Genomic DNA, 14,082 nt, shown 5'->3' with positions numbered 1-14,082 from the left:
AAAAAAAAAAAAAAAAAATTAATACACAGAAGATCCTAGAACAATGCCTGGTGCATAGGAGGCTGGTGGCAGCAGCGATATTTGTTGTTATTTTCTATATTATCTTTAGAAATAAATACAGACCAAAGCTCCCTTTGCCTTCGTGGAGACCCAGTAGTTTTGACAGTAAGAGCACAAGATGTGTGTGTGCTCAGTTCTGGTGGTGTCCGTCGTATTTGAGTCACAGAGGAATACAGCATCACAGAGTACTGATCTGTGTGCATCGCCACATCCTTCGGGTTTTTAAAACACCATTTTAAAAGTGGCACAGTAATACATATTCATTAAAAATAATTTGGAAAATAGAAAAATGTTACTCAAAGCCCCACTGCCTGTTCACCTGCTGATGTGTGCCCGTCCTGTCCTAAGGAGTTTTTTAAAGCCCGTTTTTCACAGTTAGAGCCATTACAAATGAGTTTGTGTCCCGCTGTTTTCACGTAGTGTAACGAGACATTACTTTACTGACAGGAACATTTATTCAGTGGCCGTAACATGCATTTCTTAATTCGTTCGCCGTGGCATAAGTCGAGCTGTGACGAACTTCTATCAGCTAAAACTTTTTCTGTTTGTGATTTCCTTAGGATTTATTTCCAGGTATGTAATTATTAGGTCAAAGATGATATTATGATCATTAGAAAGATTTTAGTATGTGTGACTAAACTGCTTACCAAAGAGGTCACTTGCCTTTCTCTCCCGGCCCCCGCCCAGTGCCGTGGACCGTGTTCGCTTTTGTATTTATCTCTTTGTTAGCTAAGAGGTAAAATATTTTCCCATATGTTCTAATGGCATTTTTTTATTTGAAAATTTTTTGGTTTTCTTTTTAACCTCTTAGAATCTTAGTGTTCTACTTAGCAAGATATATATGTTTTCTGTATTAAAGATGTTATAATCCTTTGTTACATTTGCTGCAAATATTTTTCCAGTCTGTTTGCCTTTTTTTTTTTTAAAGAGGTGGGGTCTAGCTGTGTCACCGAGGCTGGAGTACAGTGGCGCAAGTCTCCTGCCTCAGCCTCCTGAGTAGCTGGGACTATAGGTGCGTGCCACCACGCCTGGCTTGTTTTTCTTATTTTTTGCAGAGATGGGGTCTTGCCATGTTGCCCAGTCTGGTCTTGAACTCCTGGGCTCAAGCGATCCTCTCGCCTCAGCCTCCCAAAATGCTGGAGTTACAGTCATGAGCCACCGTGCCTGGCCTGCCTTTAATTTTGTGTTGTCAGGTTTTTCCTCCTATGGTCTTTCTTTTTCTTTGTAATTTCTATTATTCTTTTATTATTCTGAAAAAAAAATTTTTTTGAGACATGGTCTCGCTCTGCTGCCCGGCCTAGAGTGCAGTGGCACAATCACAGCTCACAGCATCCTCCAACTCGAGGATCCTCACGGGCTCAAGGATCCTCTGCCTCGGCCTCCCCAAGTGTTGGGATCACAGGCGTGAGCCACCACGCCCGGCCTTGACATTTTTTTTTTAACTACAGAAAAATCGCATGACCACAGGTCCCACAAGAATGGAATTCAGGTTGAATGCAATTGGCTTTGAGTCCCTCCTCCTGCGCAGGCAGCCTCCTCTAGGGAAGCGACAGGACGGAGTGCTGGTCTCCAGGTCACCAGGACTTTCCCGGCCCAGCTAGCCCAGGAATTGCCGCTGGCCTGGAAATCCCAGCCCCGGGGTGTTTGGGCCCCAGCGGATCCCGCCACCAGGGGGCGCCAGAGGGCAGCGAGGCGGACACGCGCTGTGCCCAGCCTGAGCTGCCCATGCGCCGTCCCTGGGCTGACTTGGGGCCCTCACGGGCCGAGGTGTGGCTCGTGTGCTGCGCTGGTCAGGCGCTCGCGAGATTCTGGGCCGTGTTCAGTAGTCAGCGAGCCGTCCCTCGGCCTTTGAGCCCCCTTCACGGAGAGAGGCTGAGCCTCCGAGAAGCGAGGCGACCTGCACCAGGCGGGTGAGGGGCCAGACGGGACACCAGAGTCTCTGGCCGCAGCCTCTCTCTGGGCCCCCAAGGGTGATGGTTGGGGGTGTTCAGCCTCTCATGACTGTCCAGCCCTTTCGGGATCACAGGCCTTTTCAAAAATCTGATGGAAGCTTTGGATCCTGTTCCCAGAAAACGTGCCGAATTTTGCAGACAAGTTCAGGGGTGTCTGAGGACTTTCTGACGCCTGGCTGCGAACCTGCGTCCCAGTCGATTTCGGGGATCTTTCCTGCCCCCTGCTGTCTGAGAGGGTCTGGGGACTCCGGGAAGCTGGGAAGGGCCGTGGCGCCGTGGTGGGGGCGCCCCTGTGACGTCTGCTCCTCCCCCAGGATGGCCGTGGTTCCCGTCATCATCAGCCTCACTCTGACCACGCTGCTGGGCAACGCCATCGCCTTTGCCACGGGGGTGCTGTACGGACTCTCTGCTCTGGGCAAAAAGTGCGTGTGCAGGTCCCGGCCCGGGGCGGGACTTCCCTTCCTGCCTCCCGAAGTCTCAGGGCCCGAGAGTGGCCCCTTTTATCCAGTGGTGGACACAGGCACAGAGGTTGTCAGAGACTCTCATCAGTGTCTCCGGGGTGTTCAGCTCTAGGGCACGAAGGCGAGAGAACCCCCGAGACCTCTGGGTGGCCCGGTCTTGCCCGGTTGCGGCCTGTAGCTGGGATAGCAAATGCATGGCTCGCGAGAACCCCTTCCCGCCCGGCGCCCGCACCAGGCGCCGGGGCCAGTTGCCGCCCTCTCTCCTGCACGGCCCCGGTGGAGGCTGATTCCTGCTCAACCTAGCATCCCAGCCAGCCTGTGCCACCGTCAGGTGACGAGGCAGCCGTCTGCCACCTGGCAGAGGTTTCTGGAAATCCGAATGCCTGTGGGTCACGCCTGGGGCACTGGCCGGGAGCAGGGCAGTGGCTGGGATGCCTGGGGGCCCGGAGCCCGTGCTCCCTGTGACGCCGCCTCACTCTCTCCCCAGGGGCGACGCCATCTCCTACGCCAGAATCCAGCAGCAGAGGCAGCAGGCGGATGAGGAGAAGCTGGCAGAGACCCTGGAGGGGGAGCTGTGATGGGGCTGGGAGCCCCCCCCGACTCCTCCGGTTCTGTGTGAGACACCCAGATGAGGCCTGGACATCGACCCTGAGGGACAGTCTGGCGGGGGCACCTCTGCCTGTCCCCCGTGCCCAGAGTCCTCTGTCTGTCCCTTCTCCACTCTGCTGGTGCTGGGCTGCAGGACTTGAGGCCGATCAGAGCCCACGGAGCTCTGCACGGGTACCCCTGGCCCTGCTCCCCCGCTGGGTGGCTCTGTGGACTCTGCACTGTTGGCAGAGCCGCGGCTGGTCTGCCCCAGGCCCGGAGCAGCTTCCCCACGTCCAGCCGGGGCCTGCCTCTGGGTCCTTTGCCTGGGCGCTGAGCAGAGGGGCTGCCCTAGCCCTCCTGGCAGGCGGAGGCCCTGGGGCCTGGAATGGCAGGGCGGTGTCCTCAGGCTGTCCACTGCCCGGGGCTATGGCCCCTGCTGCCACTCTGTCTTCTGTGGGCACCCACAGTACTCCCAGGACACACCCCATACCCCAAACAGCAGCTTTGGCAGTGACGGGACAGTAGGGTGGGGGCGCTCTCTGCCGCGTTCCCTGGAATCTTGGACACGAGCCACCCTAGACACCCTGCCGCCCCACCTCCCCCGGGCCTGGCTTGGGCCACTAGGTTCTGCCCCTTCCCACCCCCCCAGGCCTTGGTGCTAAGGAAGCAGGCAGAGCAGACACTCCCTGGCGCCTACGAGGGGCCCCCACCATTCTGGCCGTGTCAGCAGTGGCCCACGCCCCCACCTCAGGTACTCCTGCCGGCCTGTCCCCAAGCCCTTCCCACAGGGAACTTCTGCCTCTTCAGAGCAGGGCAGAGGCCAGAGTCACCCCCCACAGAGAGCTGTCCCCACTGCCCCGCGTGCCAGGCCACCGGGAACAAGGCCACCGGGAGCAAGGCCATTGCGGGGGAGAGGTGACACCCGGGAAGTGGATCCCATCCTCCCTCTGCCCTGTGCCCTCGGCCCATGGGCTCCTCTGGTTGCCAGGTGGGCCGCAAAGTGGGTGGTGTGGAAAACACTCGGTCTGGGCCCAGCCCCAGCCCACCCTGGGCCCCAGGGCCCTGGAGCTCGGGGACTGAGTCTTGCTGTGGAGACACCAGCCCCGCCGCTGTGCCAGGGCTGTTCCCAGGACCTATCGGGCCTGTCAGCGTTGGCGGCAGGAGCACAGGCTCTCAGGCTGGCAGAGGGGGTGCTTGGGCCCTGTTCACGACTGCCCTGGGGACTCATCCCTGGGCTCCTGGGTCACTAGCAGCCCTCCGGGCATCTGGCCAGGCGAGCCCCAGGGTGGCAGGGGCATCACAGTGTGGCCGGCTTGGTGGCACATGTGCCTTCAGGGTTCCTCAAGCCACTGCTGGGTTCAAAGGGCTGTGTTAGTGTGTGTGTCTCCTCCCAAGTGTGCAGTGCTAAGACTTGTTGCGTGCGCGCGCGCTTGTGTGTGTGTGTGTGTGTGTGTGTGTGTGTGTGTGTGTGTCTCCTTCTGAGTGTGCAGTGCACAAGACCTGTCTACCTCCCAGGTGGGCCAAGGCCCTGCCTGCCTCCTGCTCACTCTTGCCCAGGTGGTGGGGCTCTGGGTCCCTCCAGCCCCTGCCCAAAAAGCATCACTGGCAGCAGGAAGAGGGGTTGGCTGTGTGTCAGGAAGTTCACACCTGTGCCCTCTGGGGAAGCTGGGTGGGTCCTGGGCAGGCCCTTGGTCACAGGCCGGAGTGGGTAGGTCACTTGCCCGAGGTTCCCAGTGAGTCCAGAGCCCTGTGGTCCTGGAGCTCAGGACCCTGTCTCCCAGCAGAAGCGCCATCGGAGGGGGGGCCTGCCTTGCCAGGAGTGTCTGTCCTTGTGGCCAAGGGCTCCGCTCCTGCCTGAGTGTCTGCACTGTGCCGTGGAGCCCCCTGTGCCCCTCACTGTTCGGCCTGAGTCTTGAGCAATAAAGCGAGGCTGGATCGGTGGGCCTGCTCCCTGTCGTCTGCCTGTCCCTTCTGCCTTGGGGGCCCGCATGTAGCATGGTAGGGGTGCCTCCAGCCCAGCCGAACAGGGGCTGCAGGCCCAGGAAATAATCACAGGTGCTGTCCCAAGCCTGCTCAGCATCTCGGACAAGGAGAGCGACGTGCCCAGGGCCGCGTGGCGTGCACAGCTGGCGCGCGTTAAGGGCCGATTGGGCTGGGCCCCCTCCCGCCACCTGCCTCTCTCCTTCCCGTTGCTGCCCCGCAGGGGCAGGCGGGGTGGCTGCAGTGGGGCCCGCTGCCTGGTGATCGTGACAGCTTAGGTCTAGCCTGGCTGTCGGTGCGGGGCTTCTCCTGGAGTAGACCCCACTCCGTCTAGGGTGCAGGCCTGGTTCCTTTATTTTTATAAATAGGGTGAACACAGTTTGCAGACGGGAGACCCCCGTTCCCAGAGGCCGGGCTGGGGAGGAGGAAGTGGCCACACTGGGCCCTGTGCCTGGCTCTCAGAAGTCCAGGATGTCCCCCCGGGTGACCGCAGACTCCTGTGGGGGCAGCGCCCCGTCTTCCTCCCATAGGCGAGATGCTTGGTGGTGGCTGAGTGATCAGAGCAGGACATGTTCCTGTCACGTCGCTGCCTCCAGCCCTGCTCTCTGTCCTCACTACGGCCTTCTGTGGGGAGTGTCCTTCTCACATGAGTAAGGAACAGGCCCCAGGTTGCCCCGCAGGGCCTGGTCCTGGGCTGGGCCGTGTGCTCTCTGGTGGCCCGTGGCTGCCTCCTCTCCCTGCAGGTCTTGCCTGAAGTGCCGGAACACCGTGGGCCACCCTGGACGGCGGCGCTGCCTGGCTAGAGCCGGGAGCTGTGCTCCAGTGGGCCCTGGGCCGCCCTTGGCGGGTCCTCCGTGTTCTGGCGGCAGTAGGGATTGCTTCTGGCCCCTGGTCCCAGGCTTCGGGTTTTCGGCCAACGCAGAGGCCTGGCTGCCCAGTGGTGTGGCACCCCAGGCGGGGACGCGGACCTAGCGCAGGAAGGACCTCCTCCCGGTGCGGAAGAAGGATTCTATCTGCTCCAGTGACCGGCCCTTGGTCTCGGGCACGCAGCAGCCCGTGAACACCAGGTTCGCTAAGCAGATGGCCGCGAAGAAGAAGAAGGGCACCTGGAGACCAAAGGCGCTCTGGGGGTGCAGAGCGGGGTGCTGGGTCACACAGGAGAAGCCCCAGGGACCTCCCACCCCAGGATGAGCTTGTGGGCCCTGCTGGCATCGGCCAGATGTGTGGGGGCCTTCACCTGGTCCTTGCCCTGCCCAGAGACCTCCCAGGGCTCCCACTGCCTCCAGGACAAAACCCGAATGTTTCGGCATGGCCTCTGGGGCCTTGACTTTTGTCTGGGGCTGGCTTAGGACTTCCCACCTGCCTGGCAGCAGGGCTGCAGCCTCGGCGCCGGCACCACCTCCATCCTGGTGCTCAGCACTCCGGCCCGCAGGAAGCTGCCACCGTGAGTTGGCCGGGCATGCTGTTCTGGGCCACCGCAGGTGGACTTAGCACTCCGGACACTCTGCCCTCCCCAGCCGGCCTGCCCGGCCACTGAGCGGACTGGGCCGGGTGCTGGCCTGAGCGGTTCTGCCTTGTGGGAACCTGTGGCTGGGACTCGGGTTCTGGCTGGTCTCAGGCCTCTTGGTCTGAACCAGTGTGGGGGTTGTGTGTGGGGGGTGGGGAGCGCGCCCCTGTGCCCTAGGGCGTGCCGCCGCGACCAGCGCCCGGGACTGAGGGAGATGGAGCACGTGGGTGTGGCTCTCTGGGCTCCCACCAGGGGGCTGTGTCCTGCCTGGCCTGGGAGATGACCTGACTTCTCGGAACGGTTCCCCCGGCTCCTTCCTGTTTCTCGTAAAGAAGAGCCTTTGCCGGGTTGTCACTTGACTGCTTTTGGCCTCGGCGTTGAGGGGTGTGTGCTCGTCAAACCCCGTGAGGGAACAATGGCCTGATAGACAAGTCCTCAGCACAGCCCCTGGCTCGGGCAGCGGCCCCTGACTGGCTGCAGAGGGCCTCAGGGTCCCCAGGGCTGAGACTCACCACCACCAGCAGGAAGGACTTGGTGAGCACGAAGGCGGTGAGCCAGCTGACCAGCACGCAGAGCCCCGAGGCCACGCCACGGGCGCGCAGAGGCAGGATCTCGGACATGAGCAGCCAGGTGATGGGCCCCCAGCCCATGGCGTAGCCTGCCAGGGAGGGAGGGGACAGGCTCAGGCCCCAGGCGTGGCGGGGAGAGGCCCCTCTCCAGCCATCCCATGCATGTCACCCACACCTTGGGCCATGGCCCCACCTACCCATGATGAAGAGCATGGTGGCCAGGAGGGGCACCAGGGTGAGGTAGCTGGTGGGTGTGGCCAGGGGCTGCTCTGGGCCCCCCAGTGGCGCGTTCTCAAGGCCCATGGTGCTGTTGGGGGTCAGAGACCTCGGACCAAAGTGGACGTACAGCCCCAGTGTCAGGTTGGCAGCGAACATGACACTTGCTGTGGACAGACGGGCGGCCCTCGTGGGGCCAGGACCCTGTGAGCTGGCTGCTCCTCTGCTGGCTGCTCCTGTCTGGTGGCCGCCACGCAGCTGGCCATGTGGCAGCTGAGGAGCAAGTGGGGTGCTGGGGCAGGGGCGCTCACCTGAGACGAAGAGCAGGACCTTGCGGCCGGCGAGGTCCATGGTGAGGGCAGCGATCAGCACGGACAGGAGCCTCACGGCCCCCACGATGGCGGCGTCATCCTGCGGGGGCTGCAGGGAGGGGGCTGAGACACCCTGCGGCTGCTTCTGTCCCCCCACCATGCCCCACCCTGTTCCCAAGGCGCTGCAGGGTGCTCAGGCCCACAGCCCCGGTGGCCATGGCTCCTTCGGGGCACCGGGCTGCGAGCACCTACCATGCGCCGGGCACCTTCTCTGCACACCTGTCCTAGTCCTCCGGGCCTTGCGGCAGGGGCACATCTGTGCCCACCCCTGTGCCCAGCTGGCACAGAATCCAGGCATGACAACGACTTGTCAAACTGTGCTGTTAACTAATCTTCAAATCTCATCTGGCTCGGAGCTCAGGACGGCCCTGTGGAGCCAGGCTGCTATCTCTGCCTTGCAGAGAAGAAAGCGGAAGTGACTTCTCATCAAGGGCAGAAGCCACAGGGGCTCTGAACCTAGGGTCCACGGTCCCGAGGGGTCCACATTTCTATAACCTGGTCCTTTGTGGTCCTGCGTATTTTCTTTTAAAACATTTAAACTTGACTTAAAAACATTCTGAGAATGGGTACATGGCACAGATTTCAGATCTGCCGTCTCCCTGGCACCTGGCACAGGGCAGGTGTTCGCTCATTCAGGGTTGGGGGATCCCTGAGGTTCCCTATCCCCTGAGCTAGCGCCTGCGGGGCGCACTCACCAGCAGGACGGCGGTGCTGTCAAAGATGGGCTGCAGGTAGACCAGGATGGGCGTGATGCCGGTCAGCTGCTGCAGAAGGCGCATCAGCAAGGCGATGGCGACAGGCCGGTACACGTGGGGGTCCCGGGCCTCGGCCCACGACACTCGGCTGCTCTGGAAACACGAGGCCGCTGCTGAGGTGGCTTTGCCATCCTCTCTGGCAGGTACTACCTTGCCCTAGACTGCCTGGGGCTAGGTGAGAAGCCCCCTCCTTTCCTCCTCCAGGAAAGAACTGGCCACTAGGCAGCTGGGCTCTGGGGACAGGCCGCCGCCCCCAGCCCCAGGCCCTTGGACTGGCGGGCACTATTATCCTTGTTTTCCAAGAAGAGCAGCCAAGGCTCAGAAAGGCCTCATGACTGGCCAGGGCCACATAGAGCTGGGTGCTGCGGCGGGTCTGCCAGCCTGGGCGCCCCGCCCCTCCCGCACCTGTCTCCGGATGTTGTCCTGAATCTGCTCAAACTCCCACTGGACGTCGGCGTCGGCCCCGCGCAGCCAGGCCAGCGCCTGCAGCGCCTCCTCGTCCTTGCCCCGCGAGAGCAGAAAGCGTGGTGAGTTGGGCATGACGCTGAGCAGCAGGATCATGGTGAGCACGGGGGCCTCTCCGGCCACAGCCAGCCAGCGCCAGGGCAGCAGGAGGCCTGGGGGAGGAGGGGCCGGGTCCAGGCCAGGCAGAGCCCCTCCCTCTGTAGCCCTGAGCAACCTCACATGTCCTTCAAGGTCTAGTCCAGGGATTACCCCTACAGGAAGCCTACACGGATTGCCCCAGGCCTCCGTGATCTGGGGGTCGGGGGTGTGTGTGTGTGTGTAGGGATTGCCCAGTCTCTGGCACACAGTGGGAGGTCCTCGGAGGGTCTCAAGGGTCATGGCAGGGTGGGGGGCATAGGCTGAGCTGGCAAGGCCCTGGGCCTCGACCCCCAAAGGCCGAGCCCACTCCCACCAGAGCAGCTGCTCTCTGATCTCTGTTCTGTGTGGACTTCCCATCCGAGATTGTTCGACTGGAGCGTTCTGCTGTTGAAAGGTGGTCTGAGGACTGTGGATCGCAAGGAGTCCTCACGCCCAGTTAGGATTGGGCCTGTCACTACAGAGGGCAGGCAATTGCCTGGAGGTGCACAGTGGGTGGCTGGGCGGGGCCGGGAAGCCAGGCCCCCAGCCCGGTCTGCTCTGGGGTGTGTTCCTTCCCTTCCACCCGCATCTGCTCAGGGCCCCGCCACACACAGGAGGTGCAGGGTGATACTTGCCAAGGGCGTAGAGGGACAGGGATCCAAATACTGCCATGAGCTGGGGCGTGGCCCCCAGGGCCCCACGAACGCCTGGGGGAGCAATCTCAGACACGTAGACCTGCAAGACAGCCGCCCCCAGGCTTTGGTGAGAATGGAGGATCCTGGGCCTGGCCAAGGTTGGGGGGGCCCTGTGGACCGTGGCTCACGGGGCTTCTGGTGGGGTTCTGTCCTGATTGCGACTTGCTGTGTGACCCTGGGCAGCCTGCCTGACCTCCCTCTGGCCTCAATTTCCCTAACCATAAAGTGAGCAGAAGCGCCCAGCTCTGAAACAGTAGCACGGGGCTGAGCAGGTGAGTCGGGTCCTTCCAGGGATGGCCGTCCCCTCGTTGGCCAGGCCAGAAGGCTGGGCACGTGCAGAACATTGGATAAGATAAAAAGGCCCCGGCAGGGGTGTGGCTGGGCAGGGGCTTCCCCTTTCCTGCCCATTGCTCAATTAGGGTTTTCTCTAACTGAGCAATGCATCTGCCCATGGCCAAGAAATGGAGTAGAAAGTTTGGAAAGTCCAGAGTGGGGGCAGCTGGGGACATGGAGACAAAAGTAGGTATCCAGGTAAGGGTGAGCGGCGGCTCCCAGGGCAGCTGCAGGGAAGGCAGACGTTCTCATGACAGAGCACGGGAGCTGGGAGGCCTTGGCCAAATGGTGGCTCAGCACCCACGCCGAGGCAGTGGGGCCTGGCTGGAAGTCCTGGCCTTACCGGGATGCAGGCAGCTGTGAGTCCCCCAGCGAAGCCCGTCAGCATCCTGCCCAGCAGCAGCATCCAGAGGCCATGGGCACCTGCCATGAGCGCGTAGCCGGCCGCCGAGGGCACAGCCGAGAACATGATGCTGAGCTTCCGGCCCAGGAGGTCATTGAGTACCATGGCACTGAGGCCGCCAGCTGCGGCTCCCAAGGTGAACACAGACTGCAGAGACAAGGGGGTGCTCAGACACATCTCCCTGATAGGCACCCCGTATCTCATTAGCGCCTAGAGACGATTTCTTTCCCAGGCTGGCCCCAGGAGCCTTCCAGGACTCAGGCCCACAGTGGTAGTGAGCCTCCTGTCTCCTGAGGTGTAAAAGCAGTGTCTGGACAACCATCTGTTAGGGACGTCACAACAGGAAGTCCTGCTCTAGGAGGCACCACGTGTCCACAGTGGTTCTGTCCAGCTTGATGTTTAAGTGTCTGCCAATTTAATACAGGAGAATTCTGTGCCTTGAAGGCCCTGGGACTTTACAATTTGAAGAGTAAAGTGACCAGGACCAGCCTGGACTCTGCTACTAACTAGCAGTGGGATTTGGGCACATTGTGCAGCCTGTCCGAGCCTCAGTTTCCTCACCTGTATCATGGGGAGGGTGATAGCTCCTACCTTGTGGGGGTTGGCCCTGGGAGTCCCTGAGCTCCCGTGTAGTGCCCAGCATCTGCCTGGCACATACTAAGTGCTCAGTAAAGCTGGGGCGCTGTCTTAGCTGCTATGCTGGAATTCTAAATTTGAGTTTGAAATTCTAGAATCTGCGACTCTTGGGGTCTTCCTCTCTGTTAACGCACAATCTGTCCTGGGACAGTCCTCTTCCCAGCGGCACCCGATGCCCTGCCCCCATCCATCCAGGGAGGTGTTTGCGCTGCTGTGGCAGCCTGGCTGTGGGCACAGGGGCCTGGTAGAGACCTTGAAGGACGCCACCCCACATGCTTCTTCCCACGCCTTCTCCACTGGCTTTCACTTCCTCATCAAAGCAATCTTGCCTCACCCCACGCTCCAGGCAGCCTGGGGTGGGTGGGGGAAGGGGTGCCAGGGCCCTGCAGGGGGCGTGCCAGAGCAGAGCTTTTGGGAGGTCCCCAGTAGGGACAGAGGTCAGTGGGTCCCAGCTCCCCCGGTCCCCTTGGGTTCAGAGCATGGTCCTTACCCCAAACCAGGATGCCTGGCTTTTGGTGAGATGTAGGTCCGGATCCAAGGAGTGCTCCAGGGCTGGGATGACGGGGGACGTGTAGACCAGGGCATACCCAAAGCTGAAATTGCCTAGCACGGCGGCGAAGGTGGCCAGGAACACCCTTTTGTTCTGCAGGGCCCTGGTGACGACGGTGGACAAAAGGACCAGGGTTTTTGAGTCCCTCCAGTAACTGCTGCCTTTCCTGAGCCCAGTGGCCACCCACCTTAGCGGGCAGCACTGGGGGCCAGGGCCATTCAGATTGGTGCCTCCCCCCACCCCCCTGGGCCTGAGCACCAGCTACTGGGGAAATTCCCAGGGCGTTAGCGCATGGCTGTGGCCCAGACACTGGTGCTGGAGCCCTTTTCTCCAGAAGAGGCAGCTTAGGTTCTGCCTCCCACTTGGCTGCTGAAGGCTTGCTGTGTGACCTCAGGCAAGCCCCTCACCCTCCCTGGGCCTCAGTCTACTAGTCTGTGCCTGTTGGGGAACAGGCCCTGTACTCCCTTGGGTCGTCCCTTTCCTAAGGGGTACTAGTTCCTTAAATAGGACTAGAGTGTCTAGGGCAGGAGGGACCGTGGCGGCCACTCACAGAAGGTCAGAGGAGACCCAGGGCGGGAGCTAGCTGCCCGCTGGAGGGGACCAGGGCCATCCCAACCCCCACCCGCAGCCCCCGAGCCCGGCGACTCTCACCCGACTCGCGCCCTCTCCCCCGGCGACGGGGGCGGCTTCTCCGGGAAGGTGTCATAGTCCAGGCCCTCGGCTCCCAGCAGGGGCTCCTGCATGGTCCCCAGCAAGGAGCAGGCGCTGGCGGCAGAAGCGCTGAGCATCCGCCCAGCCCGCAGCGGCGCCCGAACCGGCGAGGCTCCGCCCCTCGGCCACGATTGGCTGCGAGGCGGCCCTGCAGAGCCGCGCCCACCAATGGGGGCGGCCGCTCGCCGTGCGGATGCTCGGATGCGGCTTCCCGGGCGCCGCCGTAGCGTGCGCCCCGGGCCGCGCTCTGCGGAGGGTCCCGCGAGGCAGAGGCCTCGGGGGCGGCGCGCCCAGGGCGACCCTTCTTCGGAGGGGGAAGCGGGAGCGCAGAGGGGAAGCGGCTCGCCAAGGTCGCGCCGGGAGCCCTTGTCCCGCGCCGCCTGCTCCCTCCCTCCCGCCCGCCACGGCGCGCCCCGGGCTCCTGCTCGGGTCCCCTCGCCTCTCCGGCCGGGTAGGTCGGGGGCGCCCCGGGGCGGCGGGGAGGGGCCGGCGGTCAGGTTACGGCGGGATGCGCATCCCCCACCGGCCCCTCGCTTCTGACTGTGGACGAAACTCGGGCTTGTTGCAAATCATCCAGGTACTAAGATAAAATGAAAGTATAAGGAAAAGAGAAACTGAACATTCCCAGGAAGCTCCTCCTCAAAACAACGCAGCGGTCCCCAGTTCTCCCCTGGACTTTCTCAGGAAGAGGCTGCGTCGCCCCTGCCCTGCTGGAGGGATGTGGCCTGTATTATTATACTGATCCTTTGTTGTTGAATATTTGGGCTATTTCCAAATTTTAGCTATTAAAGTAGCAAAGGATTTTTATAAAGTTATATGGCCTTTTATTTTAGTTGAAACACAACCCTAGTAGAGCAGTGGAGGAAATGGAGATGGGAAACCACATCCATCCCGGTCAGCCTAACGCGGCCGGCAGTTTCCTTCCTCTTTCCTTCCGTCTCCCGCGGGGTTGCCCCGCACCTTGCCGAGGGCTGGGCCCGCGCACGCCGTGGGACCAGCCTTCCCTAAGCTTCAGCGCTTTCCTGCCCCGAGAGCACAGGCTCGGGACTCAGGCACACCCAGTAAATGTTGATAGCGTTGCACAGGCCTCCTAAGCATGGTTTAAAACTGAGGTAGGACAGATCTTACACGTGCAGCTCCGTGAGTCGCCCTTTGTGTGCGCCCTGTAGTCGCCGCCCAGACCCAGAGGCAGAAGATTTCCATCACCCAGGAAGTCCGGACGCCCCTCCGCGGCCCGCCGCCCTCCGGGTCTCACTACTCTGATTTCTGCTTTTGTGGGTTAGGTTTCCTTCTCTTGGACTTCATATAACGGAACCATACTCTTTTGTTTCTGGCTTTTTAAAAAACATATTTCTTCTTTTAAAACCAACTTTATGGGCTGGGCATGGTGGCGCGCGCCTGTGGTGACAGCACTTTGGGAGGCTGAGGCGGGAGGATCCCTGGAGCCCAGGAGTTCCAGGCTACAGTGAGCTATGACTGCACCACTGCTCTGCAGCCTGGGTGACAGAGCAAGACCCTGTCTCAAAAAATAGAATAGAATAGGATAAAATATAGTAAAATGAAATAGTTTTATTAAGGTATACTTTATATACAGTAAAATGAACCCATTTTAAGTGTACAGGTTGATGAGCTTTGACAACTACATAACCCAGAACACCGTTCCATCAAGATGCAGAACATTTCCATCCTTCTAGAGGATTCCTTTGTGCCTCT

The 14,082-nt window shown here is 61.0% G+C and overlaps 2 protein-coding genes across 3 annotated transcripts in view; one reads left to right on the top strand and one right to left on the bottom strand.

The window, feature by feature from the left end:
* The window catches only part of CACFD1 (calcium channel flower domain containing 1), a 10,603-nt gene extending 6,086 nt beyond the window's left edge, over positions 1 to 4,517 (top strand). The window contains exons 4-5 of the mRNA XM_012664710.1: positions 2,327 to 2,434; positions 2,961 to 4,517. Of these exons, the coding sequence (XP_012520164.1) occupies positions 2,327 to 2,434; positions 2,961 to 3,051 (199 nt within the window). The 3' untranslated portion in view covers positions 3,052 to 4,517. The remainder of the gene's footprint in view (positions 1 to 2,326; positions 2,435 to 2,960) is intronic.
* An 894-nt stretch (positions 4,518 to 5,411) lies between these two features.
* SLC2A6 (solute carrier family 2 (facilitated glucose transporter), member 6) lies at positions 5,412 to 12,485 on the bottom strand. 2 transcript variants are annotated; one of them, XM_012664711.1, is made up of 10 exons: positions 12,310 to 12,485; positions 11,599 to 11,761; positions 10,413 to 10,619; positions 9,677 to 9,776; positions 8,865 to 9,076; positions 8,400 to 8,552; positions 7,645 to 7,753; positions 7,315 to 7,500; positions 7,061 to 7,206; positions 5,412 to 6,165 (listed from the first exon to the last, which is right to left on the bottom strand). In XM_012664711.1, exons 1-10 carry the CDS (start codon positions 12,444 to 12,446, stop codon positions 6,010 to 6,012), a joined length of 1,569 nt encoding a protein of 522 aa, XP_012520165.1. In that variant the 5' UTR covers positions 12,447 to 12,485; the 3' UTR covers positions 5,412 to 6,009. The 2 variants fall into 2 exon arrangements, with proteins under 2 accessions (XP_012520165.1, XP_012520166.1); XM_012664712.1 differs by lacking the exon at positions 7,315 to 7,500.
* Between the last annotated feature and the right edge of the window lie 1,597 nt (positions 12,486 to 14,082).

The sequence above is a fragment of the Propithecus coquereli genome, unplaced genomic scaffold (genome assembly GCF_000956105.1).
Source record: "Propithecus coquereli isolate 6110/MARCELLA unplaced genomic scaffold, Pcoq_1.0 Scaffold907, whole genome shotgun sequence".
Lineage (NCBI taxonomy): Eukaryota > Metazoa > Chordata > Mammalia > Primates > Indriidae > Propithecus > Propithecus coquereli.
Note: the sequence above shows the minus strand (reverse complement) of the source record. Positions and strands in the feature narration are given on the sequence as shown.